The sequence below is a fragment of the Pipistrellus hanaki genome (genome assembly GCF_964339955.1).
Source record: "Pipistrellus hanaki genome assembly, chromosome: 12".
Taxonomy (NCBI): domain Eukaryota; kingdom Metazoa; phylum Chordata; class Mammalia; order Chiroptera; family Vespertilionidae; genus Pipistrellus; species Pipistrellus hanaki.
The window spans coordinates 31,570,707-31,592,337 of NC_140514.1; the positions used below are offsets into that span (position 1 = coordinate 31,570,707).

Here is a 21,631-nt window from a genome sequence, read left to right on the forward strand (position 1 = left end):
AATGCCAAAATGAAAAAGCAAACAAAAAAGCTGGAAAAAAAGATACATGCTGAATATGACCAAGGGCTGATATACTTAATAACTGAACAGCTCTTATAAGTTAATACAAAACATTAAAAGTTAAAAAGGTGCATTTATACCATTAAATAAATGCAAATAGCCAATAAAAATGTGTTTAAACTTACTAGCCAAAACAACACTTTTTTAAGGATAATATTCTGTACAAGTGAGAGTACCCAAGTTGCGAAGACACAGCTGAAAGAATGGAAATCAGTATATCCTTTCTAGAAATTGGATAATATAAACAAATTGCTTATATTTCTGGCACAGTAATCACTTCTAGGAATTTATCTTAATGAACCAGTGAAGTATTAAAATATTTACATGCAAGGATGATCATTTGCAGGATTATGTGTATGTGTTATTAATCCATACCGGAGGATATTTTTTCCATTAAGGGTTTTTTTGTTGTTGTTGTTTTGTTTTGTTTTTGGGTACAGCAAAGGTGAAGATTTATTGAAGAACAAGTACAGACTTCCACATGGGGAGAGGGAAAGAGTCCTACAGAATGGACTCCCTCGTAGGGAGGGGAAAAAGGTTTCCCTCCATTAAGTTTTAAAGAGGGTGGAAGGAAGGGAGACTGAGGGAGGACAAGAGAAGGGAAGAGAGAGGGAGAGATGAAGAAACATCAATGTGAAAGAGACACATTGACTGGTTGACTACCGCATGCACCCTGACAGGGCCAGTGATCGAACCAGCAACCCAGGTACTTGCCCTTGACCAGGAATTGAACCCAAGACCCTTCAATTCAAGGTTTGACAGAGCACCACCAATCAAGGCTGCAGCATTATTTATTAGGTCTAGTAATAATTAATGTCGTTTTCTAATACTTTTTAAATCGAATTTATTTAAACAATACAACAAAATTTAATCAACAATATAGTTGCCGTTGTTTTCTACTACTTGTGCCCAACGCTCAGGAAGCATTTTAATCCCTCTGTTGTAAAATTCTTGTGATTTTGATGCAAAAAATTCGGTCAATGCATTTTTGAGGCATTCTTCATTATTAAATTTTTTTCCAAGAAGAAAGTTTTGCAAAGAACGAAACAAATGGTAATCGGAAGGGGCAATATCAGGAGAATATGCAGGTTGAGGGAGAACTTCCCATTCCAACTGGCGCAGTTTTTCAGCAGTGATTCTTGCAGTATGCGGTCGTGCGTTATCGTGGTGAAGAATTACGTCCTTCTGATTAATCAGCGCGGGTTCTTTTTCTCTTAAAGCTTGGGCTAACCTTTCCAATTGGGCACTATACACTGCACTTGTAATGGTTTGGGTAGATGGTAAAAGTTCATAATGAAGAATTCCTTTAAAATTCCACCAAACACACATCATCACTTTTTTCGCATGCAAGTCAGGTTTTGGCGTGGGCTGCGGAGCCACATTTTTGTCCAATCATTGAGGCCGCCTTTTCAAATTAACATACAGCACCCATTCTTCATCTCCGGTAACAATTTGCTCTAAAAACGGCAAACGGTTTTGACGAGAGAGGAGCGAACTGCAAATTGTGACTCTTTGATTACGGTTGTTGTCGGTCAACTCATGAGGAACCCATTTTCCAAACTTTTGGACTTTGCCAAGTGCACGCAATTGATTGGAAATTGTTTTCTGTGAACAATTTAAAGTTGTCACAAGCTCTTGTTGGGTAATTTGAGGATTTTGCACCAAAAGAGCTTGAAGAGCTTCTTGATCAAAATTGGACACACGGCCTCGACCACTCTTGTCATCTAACGAAAAATTTCCCTCGCGAAATTTCTCAAACCAACGCTGGCATTTTCTGGCGCTAACTGCATCTTGACCAAGAGCACTACAGATGTTTTTTGCAGCCTCACTTGCTTTTCTTCCTAATTGGAACTCGTAAAGCATGCAGTGCCGAATATGCTCTTCATCCGCCATCTTCTTAGCCCTAGTTTTGCAACAAAAACCAAACCAAACACAAACTTTTTCAAGCAAAACTTGTTAATTGCACTTCACACGTTCTGTAGATACCACGTGTTTGAAGGTTATGTCAATACAAGTCAACGCCAAGCAAGATTTTAAACGAATGTTTAAAAACGACGTTAATTATTACTAGACGAGAGAGAGAGAGAGAGAGAGAGAGAGAGAGAGAGAGAGAGAGATATCCCCCCCAAAGTGCTTTGTTCAAAGTAATGTCCATCACTAGCTACACATTTTCCCCATCTTTCAGGTAATTTGTGGATACTGTCCCAATAGAACTTTTCTTGTTTTGAGGCAAACCATTCAGAGACCCTATTTTCCACTTCTTTGTACGTTTTGAAGTGCTGCTCAGAAAGTGCATGTGCCATCGATCAGAACAAGTGGTAATCTGAAGGAGCAAGGTCTGGTGAATACAGCGGGTGGGTTAGTACTTCCCAGGCAAGATCTTGTAACGTGTCTTTAACTGGTTTGAAGTGTGTGATGGTACATCATCATGAAGCAAAATTACTTTGCCATGTCTTCTGGCACATTCTGGTGGTTTCACAATGAAAAACGTGGTTCAAGTTGATTATTTGTAGGTAGTGATCAGTATAAACGGTTTCACCTGGTTTTAGAAGCTCATAATACACCACACCTTCCTGATCCCACCAAATGGAGAGCATTATCTTCTTTCCGAAGTGATTTGGCCTTGCAGTCGATGTTGATCAACCCATGATTTTGTGCATTTGGGATTCTCAAAATAAATCCACTTTTCATCGCCAGTCACAATTTAATGCTAAAAAGGCTTTCTTTGTGCCATTAAAGTAACATTTTACTGATGACTTTTTGGTTTTCCATTTGTCTTTTGTTCAGTTTATGTGGCACCCATTTTCCTTCCTTTAAAATCTTTCCCATTGCTTGTAAACGATTAGAAATCGTTTGCTGAGCAACGTTTAATCTTTCTGTATGTTTTTGAGTTTGACATGCATCTTCATCCAATAATACTTGTAATTGTTGGTGTTCAAACTTTTTCAGTTGACCTGGACATTCTTTTGTCTTTCACATCAAAATCATCACTTTTAAAGCATTTAAGCCAGCATTCACAAGTATCTTGAGATAGAGTATGTTCACCAGACGCTTCCTGAAGTATAACTTGCAGCAGCACTTTTCTTCAAAATAATGAATTAAAACTTCCTGCAAATGCTCTTTTTTTTGGCACAAAATTCAACATTTTTAAGCATAAAAATATCTGTGATCTTAACAGTTTCAGAAAATTTGACATATGAAGTTTTGAAGCTTGTTGTCAATATAAAATAGCATACATATCAAAACGCATATATATCAACATATGTGTAACTCCATCTATTGAAAAAAATCCATATATTAACTGGTTCACCTGGTAGGAGCATGGGCTTTTGGCCTGACCTGTGGTCTTGTTCAAATACTGCCTCCACTGAATAGTCCCGTGTCTGTAAGCAAGTTGCATAAGCCTTAGTTCTCTTATCTGAAAAGGGTGATAGAGCACCTACCTCAAAAAATTGATAAAGTGCCCAATACAAACGGTTCAATAAAGTATTCTGCAAACAGAATTATTCTGCAAATACTGGTATCGGAGTGTCTTGAGTTCTAGCTTAGATATGACTACTAACTAAGCAGATGACAGATGATCTTTAAGCAAACCACTTAGTCTTTCTGACATTTAATTTCTTCATCTTTCAAATGATACCAATACATGTTCCTGCCTATCTCAAAGGATAAGATAGACAAATGAATTATCTATTTTAAACTGGTAAACTGTAATTCACCCAACATAGCACACAGAATAAAATCCACAACATCAAATAGTTTAAAAGACTGATGTACATTTAAAGTAATTTTCACTCTGCTCTCAGTATAAGTATATGGATATATGTACCTTTCCAAGGCAAATAATGACCTCAATTAACTAGTGACCTAGCTATGGTGATGATGAAAAGCATAACTTCAGGCCTCCAAATTCTCAAACATCCAAAAATACCCCTTAGTGAACTGTTCATAAAAATAGCTATAAAAACAGCAAACATACAAATTCAACAAAAGTAGCATAGGAACATAAACTTAAAATTATCTCCTAAACTAAATGCAACTCCATAAACTGATACAGTAAAATTCACCCAATATATTCCAAGCTTTTAAAAATGTCCTTTTGCGGAGCTGTGAGGTGGAGTCCTGGGAGCGCGGCGAAAGGCCGAGCCCCCGGAGTCGCGCACACTGTGCGCAGAGGACAGTCTGTTGACTCTGATCCTGGACTCCCCTAGTGGGAGGGAGAAAGAAAGCCCCAGACTGGAGGAACGCCACGAGGAGCAGGAGCCCCTGCCGGACACCGGCCAGCCAGGCGCCAGCAAGGAGCCGGGCGACGGGGCCCCCAGTGGGGGGGGTGCCCCTGAGCCTTCGACTGCTGAGCGCTGGCAACGGAGCCAAGGACGGGGGCTGCTTCCTGGGCGGCGCCGACCCCGGCAACAGGCTGGAGCAGAGCCCGCGGAGAACAAAGGGGTGCCACAGGCCAACCTGCTGAGCTCCCAGGACAAGGAGGAAGAAACCAAAGAAGTTCTCAATGTGAAGAAATCAAGTGAGAGCAAATGATAGTAAAATTACTTAAGAAAGAATACAAAGAAGATCTTGAAAAATCAAAGACTAGTCAGAACTCAACGCACCAGCCAACATTGCAACATAAATGCGTTTTGTTTTGTTTTTTTAAAAGAAAAAAAAAAAAGAGAAAAAAGGGACAGAATGTTGGAACAGCGGCGACCAGGCCTAGAGTGGCCAGGCACAAGGCAGTGGCAGCTGGGCCCGGAGCAGCAGTGGCCAGGCCCCAGAGCAGCAGCAGCCAGAACAAGAGCATCAACGGCCAGCACTGGAGCAGCCAGACCTGGGGCAGTGGCAGCCAGGCCTGAGGCAGAGGCGGCCAAGCCCAGGGTGGCCAGTCCAGGAACACCCAGACACGGAGTGGCTGGGCCCGGAGAAGCCCGGCCCAGAGCAGCCGGGTTGGGAGCAGCCAGGCCCAGAACAGCAGTAGCCAAGCACGGAGCATCCAGGCTGGGAGCGGCCAGGCTCCGAGCAGCCGGGTCTGGTGCGGCCAGGCCAGGAGCAGCGGCTGCCAGGCTGGGAGCGCCCAGGCCCGGAGCAGCAGCTGCCAGGCTGGGAGCGGCCAGACCCGGAGCAGCGGCTGCCGGGCTGGGAGCGGCCAGGCCCGGAGCAGCCGGGTCTGGTGTGGCCAGGCCCGGAGCAGCGGCTGCCAGGCTGGGAGCGGCCAGGCCCGGAGCAGCCGGGTCTTGTGCGGCCAGGCCCGGAGCAGCGGCTGCCAGGCTGGGAGCGGCCAGACCCGGAGCAGCGGCTGCCGGGCTGGGAGCGGCCAGGCCCGGAGCAGCCGGGTCTGGTGCGGCCAGGCCCGGAGCAGCGGCTGCCAGGCTGGGAGCGGCCAGGCCCGGAGCATCCGGGTCTGGTGCGGCCAGGCCAGGAGCAGCGGCTGCCAGGCTGGGAGCGGCCAGGCCCGGAGCAGCAGCTGCCAGGCTGGGAGCAGCCAGGCCCGGAGCAGCGGCTGCCGGGCTGGGAGCGGCCAGGCCCGGAGCAGCCGGGTCTGGTGTGGCCAGGCCCGGAGCAGCGGCTGCCAGGCTGGGAGCGGACAGGCCCGGAGCAGCCGGGTCTGGTGTGGCCAGGGCAGGAGCAGCGGCTGCCAGGCTGGGAGCGGCCAGGCCCGGAGCAGCAGCTGCCAGGCTGGGAGCAGCCAGGCCCGGAGCAGCCGGGTCTGGTGCGGCCAGGCCCGGAGCAGCGGCTGCCAGGCTGGGAGCGGCCAGGCCCGGAGCAGCAGCTGCCAGGCTGGGAGCGGCCAGGCCCGGAGCAGCCGGGTCTGGTGCGGCCAGGCCCGGAGCAGCGACTGCCAGGCTGGGAGCGGCCAGGCTGGGAGCGGCCAGGCCCGGAGCAGCAGCTGCCAGGCTGGGAGCGGCCAGGCCCGGAGCAGCCGGGTCTGGTGCGGCCAGGCCCGGAGCAGCAGCTGCCAGGCTGGGAGCGGCCAGGCCCAGAGCAGCAGGGTCTGGTGCAGCCAGGCCCGGAGCAGCGGCTGCCAGGCTGGGAGCGGCCAGGCCCGGAGCAGCAGCTGCCAGGCTGGGAGCGGCCAGGCCCGGAGCAGCAGCTGCCAGGCTGGGAGCGGCCAGGCCCGGAGCAGCCGGGTCTGGTGCGGCCAGGCCCGGAGCAGCAGCTGCCAGGCTGGGAGCGGCCAGGCCCAGAGCAGCAGGGTCTGGTGCGGCCAGGCCCGGAGCAGCGGCTGCCAGGCTGGGAGCGGCCAGGCCCGGAGCAGCAGCTGCCAGGCTGGGAGCGGCCAGGCCCAGAGCAGCAGGGTCTGGTGCGGCCAGGCCAGGAGCAATGGCTGCCAGGCCGGGAGCAGCCAGGCCCGGAGCAGCGGCTGTCAGGCTGGGAGCGGCCAGGCCCGGAGCGGCCGGGACCGGAGCAACCGGTCCCAGAGCAGCCGGGTCGGGAGCGGCCAGGCCTGTAGCAGCAACAGCCAAGTCCAGAGCAACTAGGTCGGGAGCAGCAGTGACCAGACCCGGAGCAGCTGGTTGTGGAACGAACCAGAGCAACAGAGGCCAGGCCCGGAGCAGCCAGGCCCGAAACAGCTCGCTCCTCGCCTGTACCTGCCCACGGCTGCCTCTCAGACATGGCTGGAAACTTTTGCGGGAACTTGAGGGTCTGCTGAATCAAGTGATGAAGGCTTAGATCTGGATGTGTTGAGTTAGTATAGCGCTGGGGTGTTGATCTGTGAGTGCCTTGGGTGGGGCCTGGATGAGGCTGGTTGACCTATTTGGAAATGTCTTTTGTGTGAAGTATCATTGGGCATGTGGAGGTATTATTGATATGAGAAAATGCTAAGTAACAGATTTACTATCTGAAAAGGGATTTACTATCGGGGAGAGGGAGGGAGGAAGAGACTGAACATAAACTGTGCACCTATGGATGAGGACAATGGGGGATGGGGAGGGGGCAGAGGGTGGGGTGGGAACCTGGTGGAGGGGGGAAGAAATGAGGAACCTTTGTAATAATATGAACAATAAAGATTGATTTAAAAAAAAAAAAAAAAAAATGTCCTTTTGCCTAGCCAGTCTGGTTCAGTGGACAGAGCATCGGCATGTGAACTGAGGTCCCGGATTCAATTCTGGTCAAAGGCATATGCTGCCCTGGTTGTGGGTTTGATCCCCACAGAAAGGAGTAGGAGGAGGCAGCTGATCAATGATCTCTCTTATCATTGATGTTTCTATCTCTCTCTCTCCCTCTCCCTTCCTCTCTGAAATCAATAAAAATATATTTTAAATGTCTTCTTTATTAAAAACAAAGAAAGTAAAATGGAAATTCAAATGTTAGCACTGTTGAGATTTTTTTCTAACACTACAGCCAAATGCTATTTGGAAATATAATTTCAAGTTTTAGGATATCTATCAAGACAACATTAAAAAGAGTCCTCATTATGGGATCCTTAGCCTGGTTCTACAGACAGGCTTCAATGGGCCTTAACCTGCTGGCAAAATTGTGTCTGCATACGGATATATGTTCCACAGTTAAAGAGTTTACAGCTTTAGACTCTCATCAGGAATAGAGGTATAACTTGGTATTAATACTCTCATCAAAAACTACTCACATTCTGTTACTACCAATTTTTATTTTAACTACTTTACAGTCTATAAGATTTTAAAGTAAATAATTCATCTGAAGTCCTTACCTTGTTAAAACTCTGTATATCAGATATAAAGCCATATACTATCCACATATGTTTACCCTTTTATTTAAAACATAAAATTTTTAGATTGCACATTTACTGGTGTATCCAGGCAAACTTCAAGTTTGGTCAGAGGTTGTAAACTTTCAAAGAAATTAATTTTTTGGTACTTTTTAAAATAATTATTTTTCAACATCAACTTGAAATGTAACACCCAAAAATATAGATTTCTTCTCTTGATTAAACTGTTAGGGGAGTTATACTGAGAAATGAATTCTTAGCACAACATTTTGGTACTTTAACTCTGAGTTTCTAATCAAGAATGAATTGATGCTCATATTTGCACAACCTATGAAGGGGGAAAGTAGTCTTACTAATTATTGTGAACCAGGTTAGCACGAAGACATATATCCTACACTTCAATTCAACAAGTTTGAAGTTCCAACAGTACACTCCTATCCAGGCAAAAATAAATGTTAGTATGAAATACAGGAACTACACAAAGAAGAAATAATAATGGAAGGGATGTGTGAGGAGGGGGAAGGAAACAACTTATAATAGCTTGGTATAACCTACAAAAAAAAAATGCCTAAGTAACTTTTTTTTTTTTTAAGGAAATTATCACTGTGAGGTTGTGTTTAGGAGGCAAATTTTTAAACTGAGCCTTAAAGAAAATACTAACAAACTGTCTCAGTATTTTCAGAAATCATTGGCTCATACACAAATAGGAAATCCTTCTATTTTTGTTCATTACAACAGGTTTTTGGGAAAAAAAATAAACAGATTTTTTAGAAGGTCTGCATGGACAAATTTTGTGAACCTTGTTCAACTAACTAAATTTACTTAAAGGTAATAAAAACTAAATTCTACTTCAATTCTCCATACTATTTCTAGCTCTCCATAAACCCATAACATGTTTGAGTGCTCCTAAGCAGTTCTAGGGGGTTCACAAATAATCCTCAATAAGACCTTTAACTATGTCTTCTTTTCAAAAAATAAAAGATTAACTTCAGTTTATTCAGAAACTATGTTTAAATTTTACTGGTTAAGTTTAACTTTTAAAACACCAATAAAATTATTAAAAGCAATTTTTCCTAACATATTACACAGCAAGGCTATTCATTTTCCAATTTCAGAACCAAGCCATAATCACACAACTTATATCTAAGATACATAATACAGTTTACTGAAATAAGTACTTAAAAAGACTTAGGCTTATCAGTATATCAAACCACCTACACCAACAATAAAGGTATCTCAAAATACAAATAACTTTAAAAATGTAGGGAATTTCAGAATGGCACAATTATTGGAAAGTATAGTTTGAATATGGGCAAAACCCTGCTTCCACCTTTCAGGAAGTAAACACTCAGTTGAAAGTAAACTGCATACCTTTCCACGTTTATTATTGCCTTTGGCCACTAAAGTGAAATTCAAACACAAACAAGATGATACCTTTTATGAATCAATTGTCTTAAATAATCATAATTAGGAAATAGGTAGTTTGAAAGTCTTTCAAAACATCACATACCCAACACAAATTCAAAACCCACATAAGCTGTTGGTAAATGAGCATTTCCTTAACAATCAAGTTTCTGTACCTTAATCTTTTATCTAATTCACCTGGTCTAACTAGGCCTTTGGGCCCAGAAGTAGTTAACTTGCAAGGCAGCCTGTTTCTTTAGGGTAAAATACCATCTTTGCAAGGCCCGGGAATAAAAAATGTTAAATCTGGCTAAGAAAAGATCAGTGTACAGGCACATTCACAGCCTTTAATAACCAAAAGTCTAAGGACTAAGGCCTTTTATTCCAGGAGACAGACCATGACTATGTCGGGATGATTTCTGAGGTACAATACCCTCCCTTAGCATGACAGAATTCACCATGAAAACACAACGAATGGCACCCTAAGAAACAGCATCCATTTTTTACCATAGGATGAAGTTTCCAATCAGCGACTATCACAGCTCATTTCCAGGTATCTAAGGGTCTGGCAGAAGATTTCCCCACACCCACACACACACGCATCCCGGAGGGAGGGAGAAACCACCATCCTCCTCCCAGGGAGTTGAAAGAAAACCGGCAGGTACGCGAGGCCTGGGCAGCACCCGGAAAATGAGGGCGGCCGGAGGGTCGATCGGAGGGTGGGGAGCGCGGAGAGAAGCCGGCTCCGGGCCGCACCTCCCCTTCCCTCTCCGCAGGGAGAGGAGAAGCCTCCTCAGGGCTCCGCTAATTGACACCTGTAATGAGGAAACTTTCCCGGCGCCCAGGCCGCCGGGCCGGCCTGGCTGCAGCGCCGCGGCGGCCCCCTCGCGGGGAGGCGCCCAGGTGAAGCCGGCCTGGCTGGGCCCGAGGCGGCGCACCTTCCCGCGGCGCTAGGCCCGCACCGCACGCCGCCGGCGCGGCCGCCCCTCCGCAGGCCGCAGCGGCCAGCCAGACCCGGCGAGGCGAGGCGGCGCGGGAACCCCGGGCCGTGCACCCCGACAGGCGCCGGCGCGGCTACTTACTTTCATTTAACACCTCCACCAGGTCTGCGCAGTTCTCACACATCGTTCGGCCGCCGCCCCCCCCTCCCCCGCTTCGGATCGCGCTGACTGATCCCGGCCGGCGGGGGGGAGGGGAGAGAGGCGGAGGAGGGGGCCGGCCCGCCGGCGGGGCGGGGAGGCGACGAGGGCGGCGGCGGCGGCGGCGGCGGTGGCAGCGGCGGGGACAGGGCGGGAGCGGGGTGGGGGAGGGGGCCGGCGAGCCCCGGAGCGGGCGGGGGAGAGGAGGGGGGCGAGGGGCGGCGCGCAGGCCGGAGGGGCGCCGAGGCGCCAGCGGCGGGGAAGGGGTGGGGGAAGGACGGGGGGGAGGGGAGAGGGAGGGAGGGGGCGGGCGGGGAGAGAAGCAGCAGAGTCACTTCACCGACTAGACGCCGCGGCCACCGCCGACGCCGCCGCCATTTTAATAGAGCGTTCGGGCTGCGCTCGGCTCTTTCCGTCCGGGCGGAGGGGCCCGCGAGAGGCGCCGCGCGCGCTCATTCCCCCGCCTCCCGCCCTCGCCTCGCCTCCCGCCCTCCCACTCGGCCTCCGCGCGCGCACACACACACACACACACGCCGCACGCTCCGCTCCGCGCCCGCCGCGGCCCGCTCGCCGCCCTCCCTTTCCTCTTCCGCCCGGCTTCCCCGCCCCCGCCCACCCCCTCCGCGGCCGCCCCCGCCCCGCCCCGCCCCGCCCCGCCCGGACCTCCGGCGGCGGCCGGAAGGGAGACAGCGGCAGCCAGCGCGGCCGCGGGGATTGGGGGAGGGGGCCGAGGGAGGAGAAGATGGCGGAGGCGCCGAGCCGGTCGCGATGGCGCAGCGTCGCCCACGACGGCCCCCTCCGCGGGCGCCGCTCTGACCCCCGCCCTTGAGCTTCGCCATGTTCCCTCCGGGCTCGCGAAGGGCTGCCGGCGCCGCTTTCGCCCGTGTGTCCCTTCCCCGGGGCGGGGGGCGGCGGGTCGGAGGCGCGGGCGTGGGGACCCAAGTCCCCCGCTACCTTCCGGCCTGCGGGCTCCTCCTTCCTGGGGTCGGGGGACGCCTGAGGAGGCGAGAAATGGAGGCGCGAGGCGTCTGCCTTGGCCTCGCCTCCTGTCCACGCGGGAGGGCCCCTCAGGACTTGCCCCCCTGAAGCCCTTTCCCTGAGGCCGCGGGCGGCGCCGCAGGAAGAGCAGCTTTGAGGAGACTGAGCTGGGACGGGGCCGGGAGACCCGGGGGGAGGGAAAGGGCTGGTTCACTAGCTGTGGGTTAGCCTTGGGAGGTTGCCCTCAGGCCTTCCTCGCTGGTGTCTGCAGCCAACATGGTTCTGAGAGAAAAGGGAGGGAGGTGCGTGCTATTGTGAGACCCGTGCCCAGGTCGTCCAGGGAGTAGGAATTGTTTCATGGATTCCGTGGCAGCCGGCGCCCCACCACCTCGCCGCGCCGGGGGGGCCATCCCGGAGCCCGGGCCTCGCTGCCGCCCGAGGCGGAGGCGGAGGCCGCTACCCGCCCTGTTCGCAGAGGCTCCTGGGAGCAGGTGCGCCGGGCCCGCGGGGCTCTGACGTCATCTTCCCGGCCCACCTCTCCCTGAAATGTGGACGTCCTGGACCTGAGGCCCTGCGGGCAGGCAGCGTCCATCCAACATCCCTCTTCTCCAACATCACCCCCGACCCCATCCCTCTTCCCTGCCAACAGGACACCTGCCAAGCCCGAGTGGGGTTTTGTTTGTTTTTCCAGGTGCCATCTGAGAGAGAGACCTCAGTCTCAGGAAGGCCCCTAGGGATATCTGTTACCGATGTAAAGCCAATCACCTGGTGATTGCTCTCGGGCTGGCCATCGGTTTGAGTCCTTGCCAACGAAACAGAAGCGGGAAAATCTGCAGAATTGGTGGTGAACGCAGGTGATATAGGTTGTGGAACAGGGCACCTGAAACCTGTGTAATTTTGTTAACCAGTGTCACCCCCAATAAATTCAATTAAAAAAAAGGTGGGAAGAAATTGAAGATATAAGTGGAAACATATAAAAGTAATTTCTACAAACTTGTAAAAAAAAAAAATAAAAATTCTGCAGAGTAGGTCTTTTGAAAAGAATTGCCCATTCCTAATAAAAGGGGCAAATTCAGCAGACATGCCCCTTAACCCTTAGTTCTTTCTGCCTGAAACATGCTCCTGATTCAGAGTAATACAGCATCCATTTTGTTTTTTGACAATGAAACCACAAACAAGATAAATGCCACCATCAAGTTGATAGTACATTGGTATAAGGTGTGGGTGGATCACTGGTATATCCTTGAGCAGCTCCTATCCCCTGCTTATGTAAGAAAAATCCTTTTTTCCTTAATCCACACTCAGATATCCATTATTTGTAGCTACATTTCTAACTGATTCAGCTTTTCTTTTTTTCTTTAATATTTTATTGATTTTTTACAGAGAGGAAGAGAGAGGGACAGAGAGCTAGAGACATCCATGAGAATCATCGATCAGCTGCCTCCTGCACACCCTCCACCGGGGATGTGCCTGCAACCAAGGTAATGCCCTTGACCGGAATGGAACCAGGACCTTTCAGTCCCCAGGCCGGTCTCGGCTCAGCTTTTCTTTTGATAATTACTTGCAAGTTATCTGTCAACTATGCTTTTAAGACCACAGAGGATATTTAACAGTTCTTGAAAATAGGAAAACTACCACATATTCTGACATTTAAATATTTTTTTAATCAGTTGCTTTCTAGTTTTTCTTCTTTAAAAAATTATGTGAATTAATTTGAGAATCTTGCCCTGGCCAGAGTGGCTTGATTGGAGCTTCATCCAGTGCACTGAAAAGTTGCCAGTTTGATTCCCGATCAGGGCACACAGAAGGCAACTGATCAATGTTTTTCTCCAAGCATGCCCTCCGGTGAGGATTGATTAGAGGATTATTCCCATGTATGATCACTTAATCATCACTTCAGGTTTCAACAAACTTCTGTGAAAGGCCAGATACAATAAATATTTTACTCACTTTTTAAAATATATTTTATTGATTTTTTTTTACAGAGGAAGGGAGAGGGAGAGAGAGTTAAATACATCAATGAGAGCCGAAACTGGTTTGGCTCAGTGGTAGAGTGTCAGTCTGTGGACTGAAGGGTCCCAGGTTCGATTCCAGTCAAGGGCATGTACATTGGTTGCAGGCACATTGGTAGGGGGTGTGCAAGAGGCAGCTGGTCAGTGTTTCTTTCTCTTCGACGTTTCTGGCTCTCTATCTCTCTCCCTTCCTCTCTGTAAAAAATCAATAAAAATATATTTTTTAAAAAATCAATGAGAGAGAAACATTAATCAGCTGCCTCTCGCACACCCGCTAATGGGAATGTGCCTGTAACCAAAGTACATGCCCTTGACCCTTGACCAGAATCGAACCTGGGACAATTCTGTCCAGCAGTCCGACACTGAGCCAAACTGTTTAGGGCTTACTCTCTATTTTTTATCCCAACTACTACACTGTAAGCAGAAAAGGAGCCATAGAGAACTGTACTCCAATAAAACTTTATTAAAGGACTTTTAAGTTTTTTTTAACCACTTAAAAAATTTTCTTAGCCCACAGGCCACACGAAAATCAGTTACTAGCCACATTTGGCTTATGGGTTGTAGTTTACCAACCCTTTATCTACTTCAGCTGCTTGTAAATAGATAAGAGCATAGAAACAAGAAGCTTGCCTGCCTGCCTCCTGATTCCAGTCTTCACTCTTCAGTGCTATCTTGGTATATGTGTCAATAGAGACGTGAATTCTAAAAGAATTATGGAACAGAATCTGACAAAGTATCTCCTAAATTCTTGTACATTGATTTTAATACTAATCAACTACCATACACTTTTGATAGCTAGTAGATTGCTGGTGACTTTTCAATAATGGAATGGCTAGTCACTACTATGTGCACTGATCACTAGGGGCTGACACTCAACATAGGAGCTGCCCCCTGGTGATCAGTGCACTCCCACAGGGGGAGCTCTGTTTGGCCAGAAGCTGGGCTGACTGGCAGTGGCAGGAGCCTCTCTGCCTCTTCAGCAGCACTAATGATGTCCAACTGATGGCGTAGGCCTGCTCCCCCTAGGGAAGTGGGCATAAGCCAGCAGGTGGACATCCCCCGAGAGGGGGCAGGCCTGGTTGAGGGATCCCTTGCCCAGTGCACAAATTTTAGTGTACCAGGCCTCTAATATATACTACTATATATATTACTATATATAGTACTATATATGCTAGAGGCCAGGTGCTCAAAAATTTGTGCACTGGGCAGGGGGTCCCTAAGCCAGACCTGTGCCCTCCTGCAGTCCGGGAGCCCTCGGGGGATGTCCACCTGCCAGCTTAGGCCTGCTCCCTGGGGGAACAGGCCTTGGCCTGTGGGATTGGCCTGAACCTGCTCTCCAACCTCCCCCAAAGGGTTCCCAAATTGTGAGAGGGCACAGGCCAGGCTGAAGGACCCCACAGGTGCACGATCAAGCCTGGGAAGGACTGCAGGAGTATCCAGCCCATCTCACTCAGTCCCAATCAGCCGGATCCCACAGAGCACCTGCCCCCCTGGTGGTCAGTGCACATCATAGGGACTGGGTGACCAGTTGACTGCCCCCCTGGTGGTCAGTGCACATCATAGCAAGCAGTTGAACAATTTCAGCATCTCATTAACATATGCTTTGATTGGATGTTCTGCTGTTTGATCTATTTGCATATTACCCTTTTATTATATAGGGTATTTTTTTCATTTCAGAGAGGAAGGGAAAAGAGATGGAAACACCAGTGATAACAAGAGTATCATTGATCGCTGCCTCCTGCATGCTCCCTATTGGGAATCAAGCCTACAACATGAACCATGACCTCCTGGTTCATAGGTAGGCACTCAACCACTGAGCCACACTGGCCAGACCTAACCCTTTTTTCTTGAGAGTAACTGGAACCTAATCCTACTGGGAAACTACAAGTAATTATAAAATGTGCCTTAAAATCATCCTACCCGCCAAAGCCTGCGGACTGAAGGATCCCAGGTTCAATTACTGTCAAGGGCATGTACCTTGGTTGCAGGCACATCCCCAGTAGGGAGTGTGTGGGAGGCAGCTGGTCGATGTTCCTCTCTCATCAATGTTTCTAGCTCTCTATCCCTCTCCCTTCCTCTCTGTAATAAATCAATAAAACATATTTTTAAAAATTATCCTACCCAAGGGACAAAGAAGCTGGGTATTTACTCTCTTTAGTAACTGATTGAGGATTTAGTAACTGTTAGGAGGATTTATAGGCAGCAAAGCAGGCTTCTCATGCAGCCGAAGAAAACCCTCAGGCATAGAAAAAAAAAGCTAACAGCTGGAAGTCTGACCATGTGCACTAAAATGATAAGAACTAGGAGCACTGATGGTATGCTACACCATCCTTCCCTCTTCTATCTGCCTTGGATACAAATGTGATATGTGGAGAAGCAGCAGCCATCATGACACAATAAGCCTATAAGCAAAAACCAGGGCATTAAATATGACAAAATAGAAGGTTTGGGTACCTGGTGGCGTTGAGCAGCTGAATCAGTGCTAGCAACTAACAGCCTACTTGTTGCTATGTAAGACATTTGGTTACCTAACAAAAACCCTAAAGTCAATATTGGAGTTTTACTAAAGCGTGTGGTAGGCATAGTAATACCTGCCCCCCCCCATACATACACATACACACACACACACACACACACACACACACACTCCCAAAGATGGCCATATCCTAATCCCCAGAATCTGAACATGGTACCTTAACATGGCAAAAGGAAGATTATTTTATTGTAGATTATTCATGTGTGCTCAATTAATTATATGCAGCTTTCAAGTTAGAGAACCTTTCCCAGCTTTATTCAGGGGGAGCTATGACTACAAAAGAGTGATCAGAAAAATGCAATTTCCTAGCTTTGAAAGCAGAAAGGGCCATACCTAGTTTGGCTCAGTGGATAGAGCGTCGGCCTGTGGACTGAAGGGTCTCGGGTTCGATTCTAGTCAAGGGCATATACGTTGGTTCCGGCACATCCCCAGTGGGGAGTATGCAGGAGACAGCTGATCAATGTTTCTCTCTCTTTGATGTTTCTATCCCTCTCCCTTCTTTGTAAAAAATCAATTTTATATATATATATATATATATATATATATATATATATATATAAATTTAATTTTAAGCCACTAAATTTAAGCCACTAAATTTGTAGTAATTTGTTACAGCCAAAAAATAGAAAACCAATATAAGAAGCATACAGATATAGAGAACAGCAAAATCCCTGAAACACAAAAATAAAGCTAATATAACCAGAACCCGATTGTGGGAGAAGGCCCACGTCAGATTTTGCAGAGCACCACAGATCTTGCTAAGATATTGGCTTAGATCCTAAAAGCAATTGAAGTATGGAAGCTACATAATCATATTTGTATTTTAAAATAGTTTGAGTAGCCGAAACCGGTTTGGCTCAGTGGATAGAGCGTCGGCCTGTGGACTGAAAGGTCCCGGGTTCGATTCCAGTCAAGGGCATGTACCTGGGTTGCAGGCACATCCCCGGTGGGGGGTGTGCAAGAGGCAGCTGATCGATGATTCTCTCTTATCGATGTTTCTAACTCTCCCTCTCACTTCCTCTCTGTAAAAAATCAATAAAATATATTTTAAAAAATAAAAAAAATAAAATAGTTTGAGTAATCTATAGAGAATGGATTGGAGGTAGAGACAACAGAGGGTTACTACCAGTAATAGTAATCCAGCAAGATGATGATGAAGACAGCTGGAACTAAGGTTATAGGAAGGAAATGCATAAAAAGTGAGTTCATCAAGTCTTGGTTTATGGGTATGGGGAGATGATGGCATTGGGGAAGTATCCAGATTTCTGATATGCACAACTGGGTATAGTGGTGCCCTTTACCAAGATAGGGATCATTTGGAGGACCAGAAGGGGATGGGGTCAATTCAAAGATGTAGTATTTTAGAACTGCTCAACTTGAGGTGCCTGTGAGACAACCAGAAGGAGTTGTTGAGCTGGCAGTTATGTTGATCTAAAGATCAGAAGAAAGTCCCAGACTGGAGATGTAAATACGAAAACAATCCTTAGTTTACTAGCTCTTTGTTATGTGGGGGAGGGGAGGAGAACTGCTACACATTCAGCTTTACAGGTTCCAGACATGAAGGGGGAGGAAAGAACCACTTCCCTCAACTGTCCTCATGAGGAAAGCAAAAACTTTCAAGAAAGCCCTACAGCTAACTTTACTTTTGGTCTCACTTCTCAGAATTGTCACATGGCCACATTTAAGCCTCAAGGAAAAGCTAGCTGGCAGTGGTTATTAAGTCAGTTTACTCACAGTGTCTGCCACAAATGGTACGTGAAGTCATGAAGTAATATAGGGAGAGGTAACACTATACAGTGAAAAAAAAGAACCTAAAACAGAGCCTTGAGGAAGTTGAATTGAATTAGAGGAAGAGAAGATATCCCAACGAGTAATGAATCCGGTAAGGGAGTGGGGAGGGAGGGAAGTTTGGTACCAATTAAGCCAAGGGAAAAGATGACAATTATGGAATGCTGGGAAGTCAAGTAAAACGAGATCTACAAGATTATTCATGAGAGATGGAATTATGGATACGGAAGCCTCATTACAGTAGACTGAAGACCATTTATAGAAGAAACTATTAAAGTAAAAAACTATTTTAAGACTTTGGACTCACCCTAGCTGGTTTGGCTGTTTTTAGAGCATTGACCTGGGGACTCAAAGGTCCCGGGTTAGATTCCAGTCAAGGGCACATGCCCAGGTTGCAGCTTTAATCTCCAGTGGGGGACGTGCAGGAGGCAGCCAATCAATGATTCTCTTTCATCATTGATGTTTCTATCTCTCTCTCCCTCTCTGAAATCAATAAAAATATATTTAAAAAGACTTTGGACTCAAAGAGAAATTGGGGTAAATGCTAGTAGAAAGATTAATCATAGATAACTTACTGTACATACTGTGCGACACTGTTCTAAGCACTCATTTAATTCTCTCAAGCACCTTGTCTGCTGTGTGCTATTGTTCTCCCTATTTTCCAGAATTAGGTTATGTTATAACTCATGATATTTAAAAATTGCAATTATAATGGGAAAATTTTTTAGATTAAAAGAGTTTTTCCCCATGATGCCAAAACTGCTTTGGCTCAGTGGATACATAGAGTGTAGCTCTGCGGACTGAGGGGTCCCAGGTTCGATTCCAGTCAGGGGCATGCACATTGGTTGCGGGCACATCTACGGTGAGGGGGTGTGCAGGAGGCAGTTGGTCGGTGTTTCTCTGTCATCAATGTTCCTAGCTCTGTCCCTCTTCTTTCCTCTCTGTGAAAAATCAATACAATATATATATTTTTAAATTTCCTCATGATAATTACAATTTTTTAATATCATGAGCTATATAACAGAACCTAATTGCCATTTTTTTAATTTTTTTATTAAGGTATATATCTTACCATTGCCATTTATATAGAATACGTTGTTAGCACTTCCAACTTTGAATAAGACATTGAATGACCATTTGTATTTGCATGTGCATGTATGCAACCTGAAATAAGCCATCATATATATTGTTGAAACAATAATGCTGTTTTTCCATTTCAGAAATATAATCAATTGCTTTATTACTATACCAGTCATATCATGTTGTAAGCAGGGAGGTAACACAATCAGGTTTGCATTGGGAAAAGAATTTTCTTTTAAAAATTAAAAAAAAATATTTATTGATTTTTTTTTACAAAGAGGAAGGGAGAGGGATAGTTAGAAACATTGATGAGAGAGAAACATCAATCACCTGCCTCCTGCACACTCCCTGCTGGGTATGTGCCCACAACCAAGGTACATGCTGTTGACCAGAATTGAACCTGGGACCCTTGAGTCCGCAGGCCAACACCCTATCCACTGAGCCAAACCAGTTAGGGTGGGAAAAGAATTTTCATTGTGCATAGGAATAATGTAGAGATTTGTTAAAATATAGGTTCTGATTCAATAGTTGGGGCTTAAGATTCCCAGGTGATGTGCATATTGTAAACCTATCAGTAATCCAGGAAAGATGAGACCTAGGTTAATGGCAATGGAAGAAGAGAGAAGTAGGTGGATTTAAGATCTATTCTTATGTTGTAGACTTGAATAAAACCTAGTGAGGGGATATGTGAGAGTACGGAAGATGTCAAAGGTGATTCCCAGATTTCTTGCACGAAAACTTAAAGGGATGTTGGTGCTATTGTGAAAAGGAACACTGAAGGAGAACTAGATTGTTTTGAATTTTATAGAGATAGGGTGGGCAAAATTCAGCTTGTCTTATTAAGCCTAAGATCCAAAGGTATATGGGCAGAAAAGAAGTATAAGCAGAAATTTTAAATTGGAAGAGACATTTAGATTATGTCTGAAACCAGAATGGATGATACCTTCTGGGTAGACTGAGAGGTGGAATGAGAAGGCTCAGAACTGCACCGGGAGGAACTTTTCAAACTTGTCTCATGACTTTCAGCTTCTATTTCAGAAGTTTCATAAAAGCAATATGCTTTCACAGAGCTAAAGTTGGACTAATCTTTTTTTTTTTTTTTTAAATATAGTATATATATTGATTTCAGAGAGGAAGGGGGAGAGAAACTGATGAGAGAGAATCATGGATAGGCTGCCATCTGCATGACCCCCACTGGGGATCAAGCCTGCAACCCGGGCATGTGCCCTGACTGGGAATCGAACCTTGACCTCCTGATTATAGGTCGACGCTCAACCACTGAGCCATGCTGGCCGGACTACAGTTGAACTATTCTATTTGAAGGCATATTTTTCAAGATTATTCTGACATTCTAATCTCCAATGTTCTAAGGATTTTCTGAAATGAGTCAGCTTAACTAAGCAGATGACTGAAAATCCAGGCACATTCTCAAACTTATTTAGCAGAGGCAGCCTGAGAAATTTTAACCCTTTGCACTCCGCTGTCCCCTCTCAGGGGACATCAGAATTCTAGCATATCACTAGGATGTCCCCTCTCAGGGGACATCGGAATTCTAGCATATCACTCAGATGTCCCCTTTCAGGGGACATTGCAGTTTATTAGTGATTACGGGGAAATGAGTTATTTCAATGCACTCCGCCGCAAAGTAGAGTCGAGTAGCTGGTAGCCAACGTCCAGAATGGTTCGGAGTGCAAAGGGTTAAATAGTTCAGACTTACCAAAATCTATGACTTTTGCTTGAGGTTGTGATTTTACATTTATTAAGTATCTCTGGAGCTATCCAAGAGTTGTGACTCCATTAAATTCAGGAAATTCATTATTGCCGAAACCGGTTTGGCTCAGTCTGAGGACTGAAAGGTCCCAGGTTCGATTCCAGTTAAGGGCATGTACCTTGGTTGCGGACACATCCCCGGTAGGAGGTGTGCAGGAGGCAGCTGGTCGATGTTTCACTCTCATCGATGTTTCTAGCTCTCTGTCCTCCCTCTCTCTTCCTCTCTGTAAAAAACGAATAAAAAAATATTTTTTTTTTTAAAAAGGAAATTCATTAATCAACTTTATCTTGTGATGACTGAATTCAGAAAGATTCTGGAAGTTCCTTTAAATATAAATTCATGGAAATAAAATTATACTGCATCAGAGATCACCCTGAATATATAGCTTTGAAGAACTAAGAAAGGAAAGAAGCAAGCACAACAGACTAGTGAATTTACAAGTTAAATATTTTTAAATATATTTTATTGATTTTTTACAGAGAGGAAGAGAGAGGGATAGTTAGAAACATCGATGAGAGAATCATTGATCAACTGCTTCCTGCATACCCCCCACTAGGGATATACCTAGTGGCAGAAGCAGAGTAGTTTTTCCTATAGGCTAATAACTGGCTTATTATTTCATTATTTCTATACTGGTTTTTTTTTTTCATTCATTCATTCAAGAAATGTCCATTTTATGTCATGCAACCATTACAAATCAAGCTTTTTTTAAATTTTTTTTTTTTTAAATAAAGCATTAGACCTTTATTAAGTACTTATCAGATCCCTGAAGCCTAACACCCGCCTGGGGTGCTAACAGTCAGCTTTGGTCCCATGGATTACCTGGCCAGCTCGGAGCCACCTGTAACCTCCCAGCTTTTATTATTTTTTAAAAAAATTTTTAAAAATCTTTATTGTTGTTGTTGTTGTTGTTTGTTTTTAAGAAAACACTATTTGTGATGCTTAAGGAAACCTAAAGGGTAGGTAGTCCCTGTACATGAAGACTCAGACTTTAAGTGAACGCAGGAGTGAAAAAATTTCTTGTAACCATTACCAACAGTCAGGAAAACAAGTGGAGAAGTACATCATTTCTTTCTATATCTAAGAAATAGGCAAATCATAAAAAGGTAAAATGTATTTAAGAAGTTTGCTCTTGCCCTGACCGGTTTGGCTCAGTGGATAGAGTGTTGGCCTGCGGACTGAAAG

The 21,631-nt window shown here is 46.2% G+C and overlaps 1 protein-coding gene across 5 annotated transcripts in view; it reads right to left on the minus strand.

The window, feature by feature from the left end:
• Window positions 1-10,817, minus strand: part of USP34 (ubiquitin specific peptidase 34) — a 179,950-nt gene extending 169,133 nt beyond the window's left edge. For 2 of the 5 annotated variants that reach the window (XM_084901047.1, XM_084901045.1), the window contains exon 1: window positions 10,225-10,807. In XM_084901047.1, the coding sequence (XP_084757173.1) occupies window positions 10,225-10,267 (43 nt within the window). In that variant the 5' untranslated portion in view covers window positions 10,268-10,807. Of the gene's footprint in view, window positions 1-10,224 lie in introns of all 5 variants that reach the window. The other 3 variants (XM_084901048.1, XM_084901046.1, XM_084901049.1) reach the window with 3 other exon arrangements.
• Window positions 10,818-21,631: the final 10,814 nt, after the last annotated feature.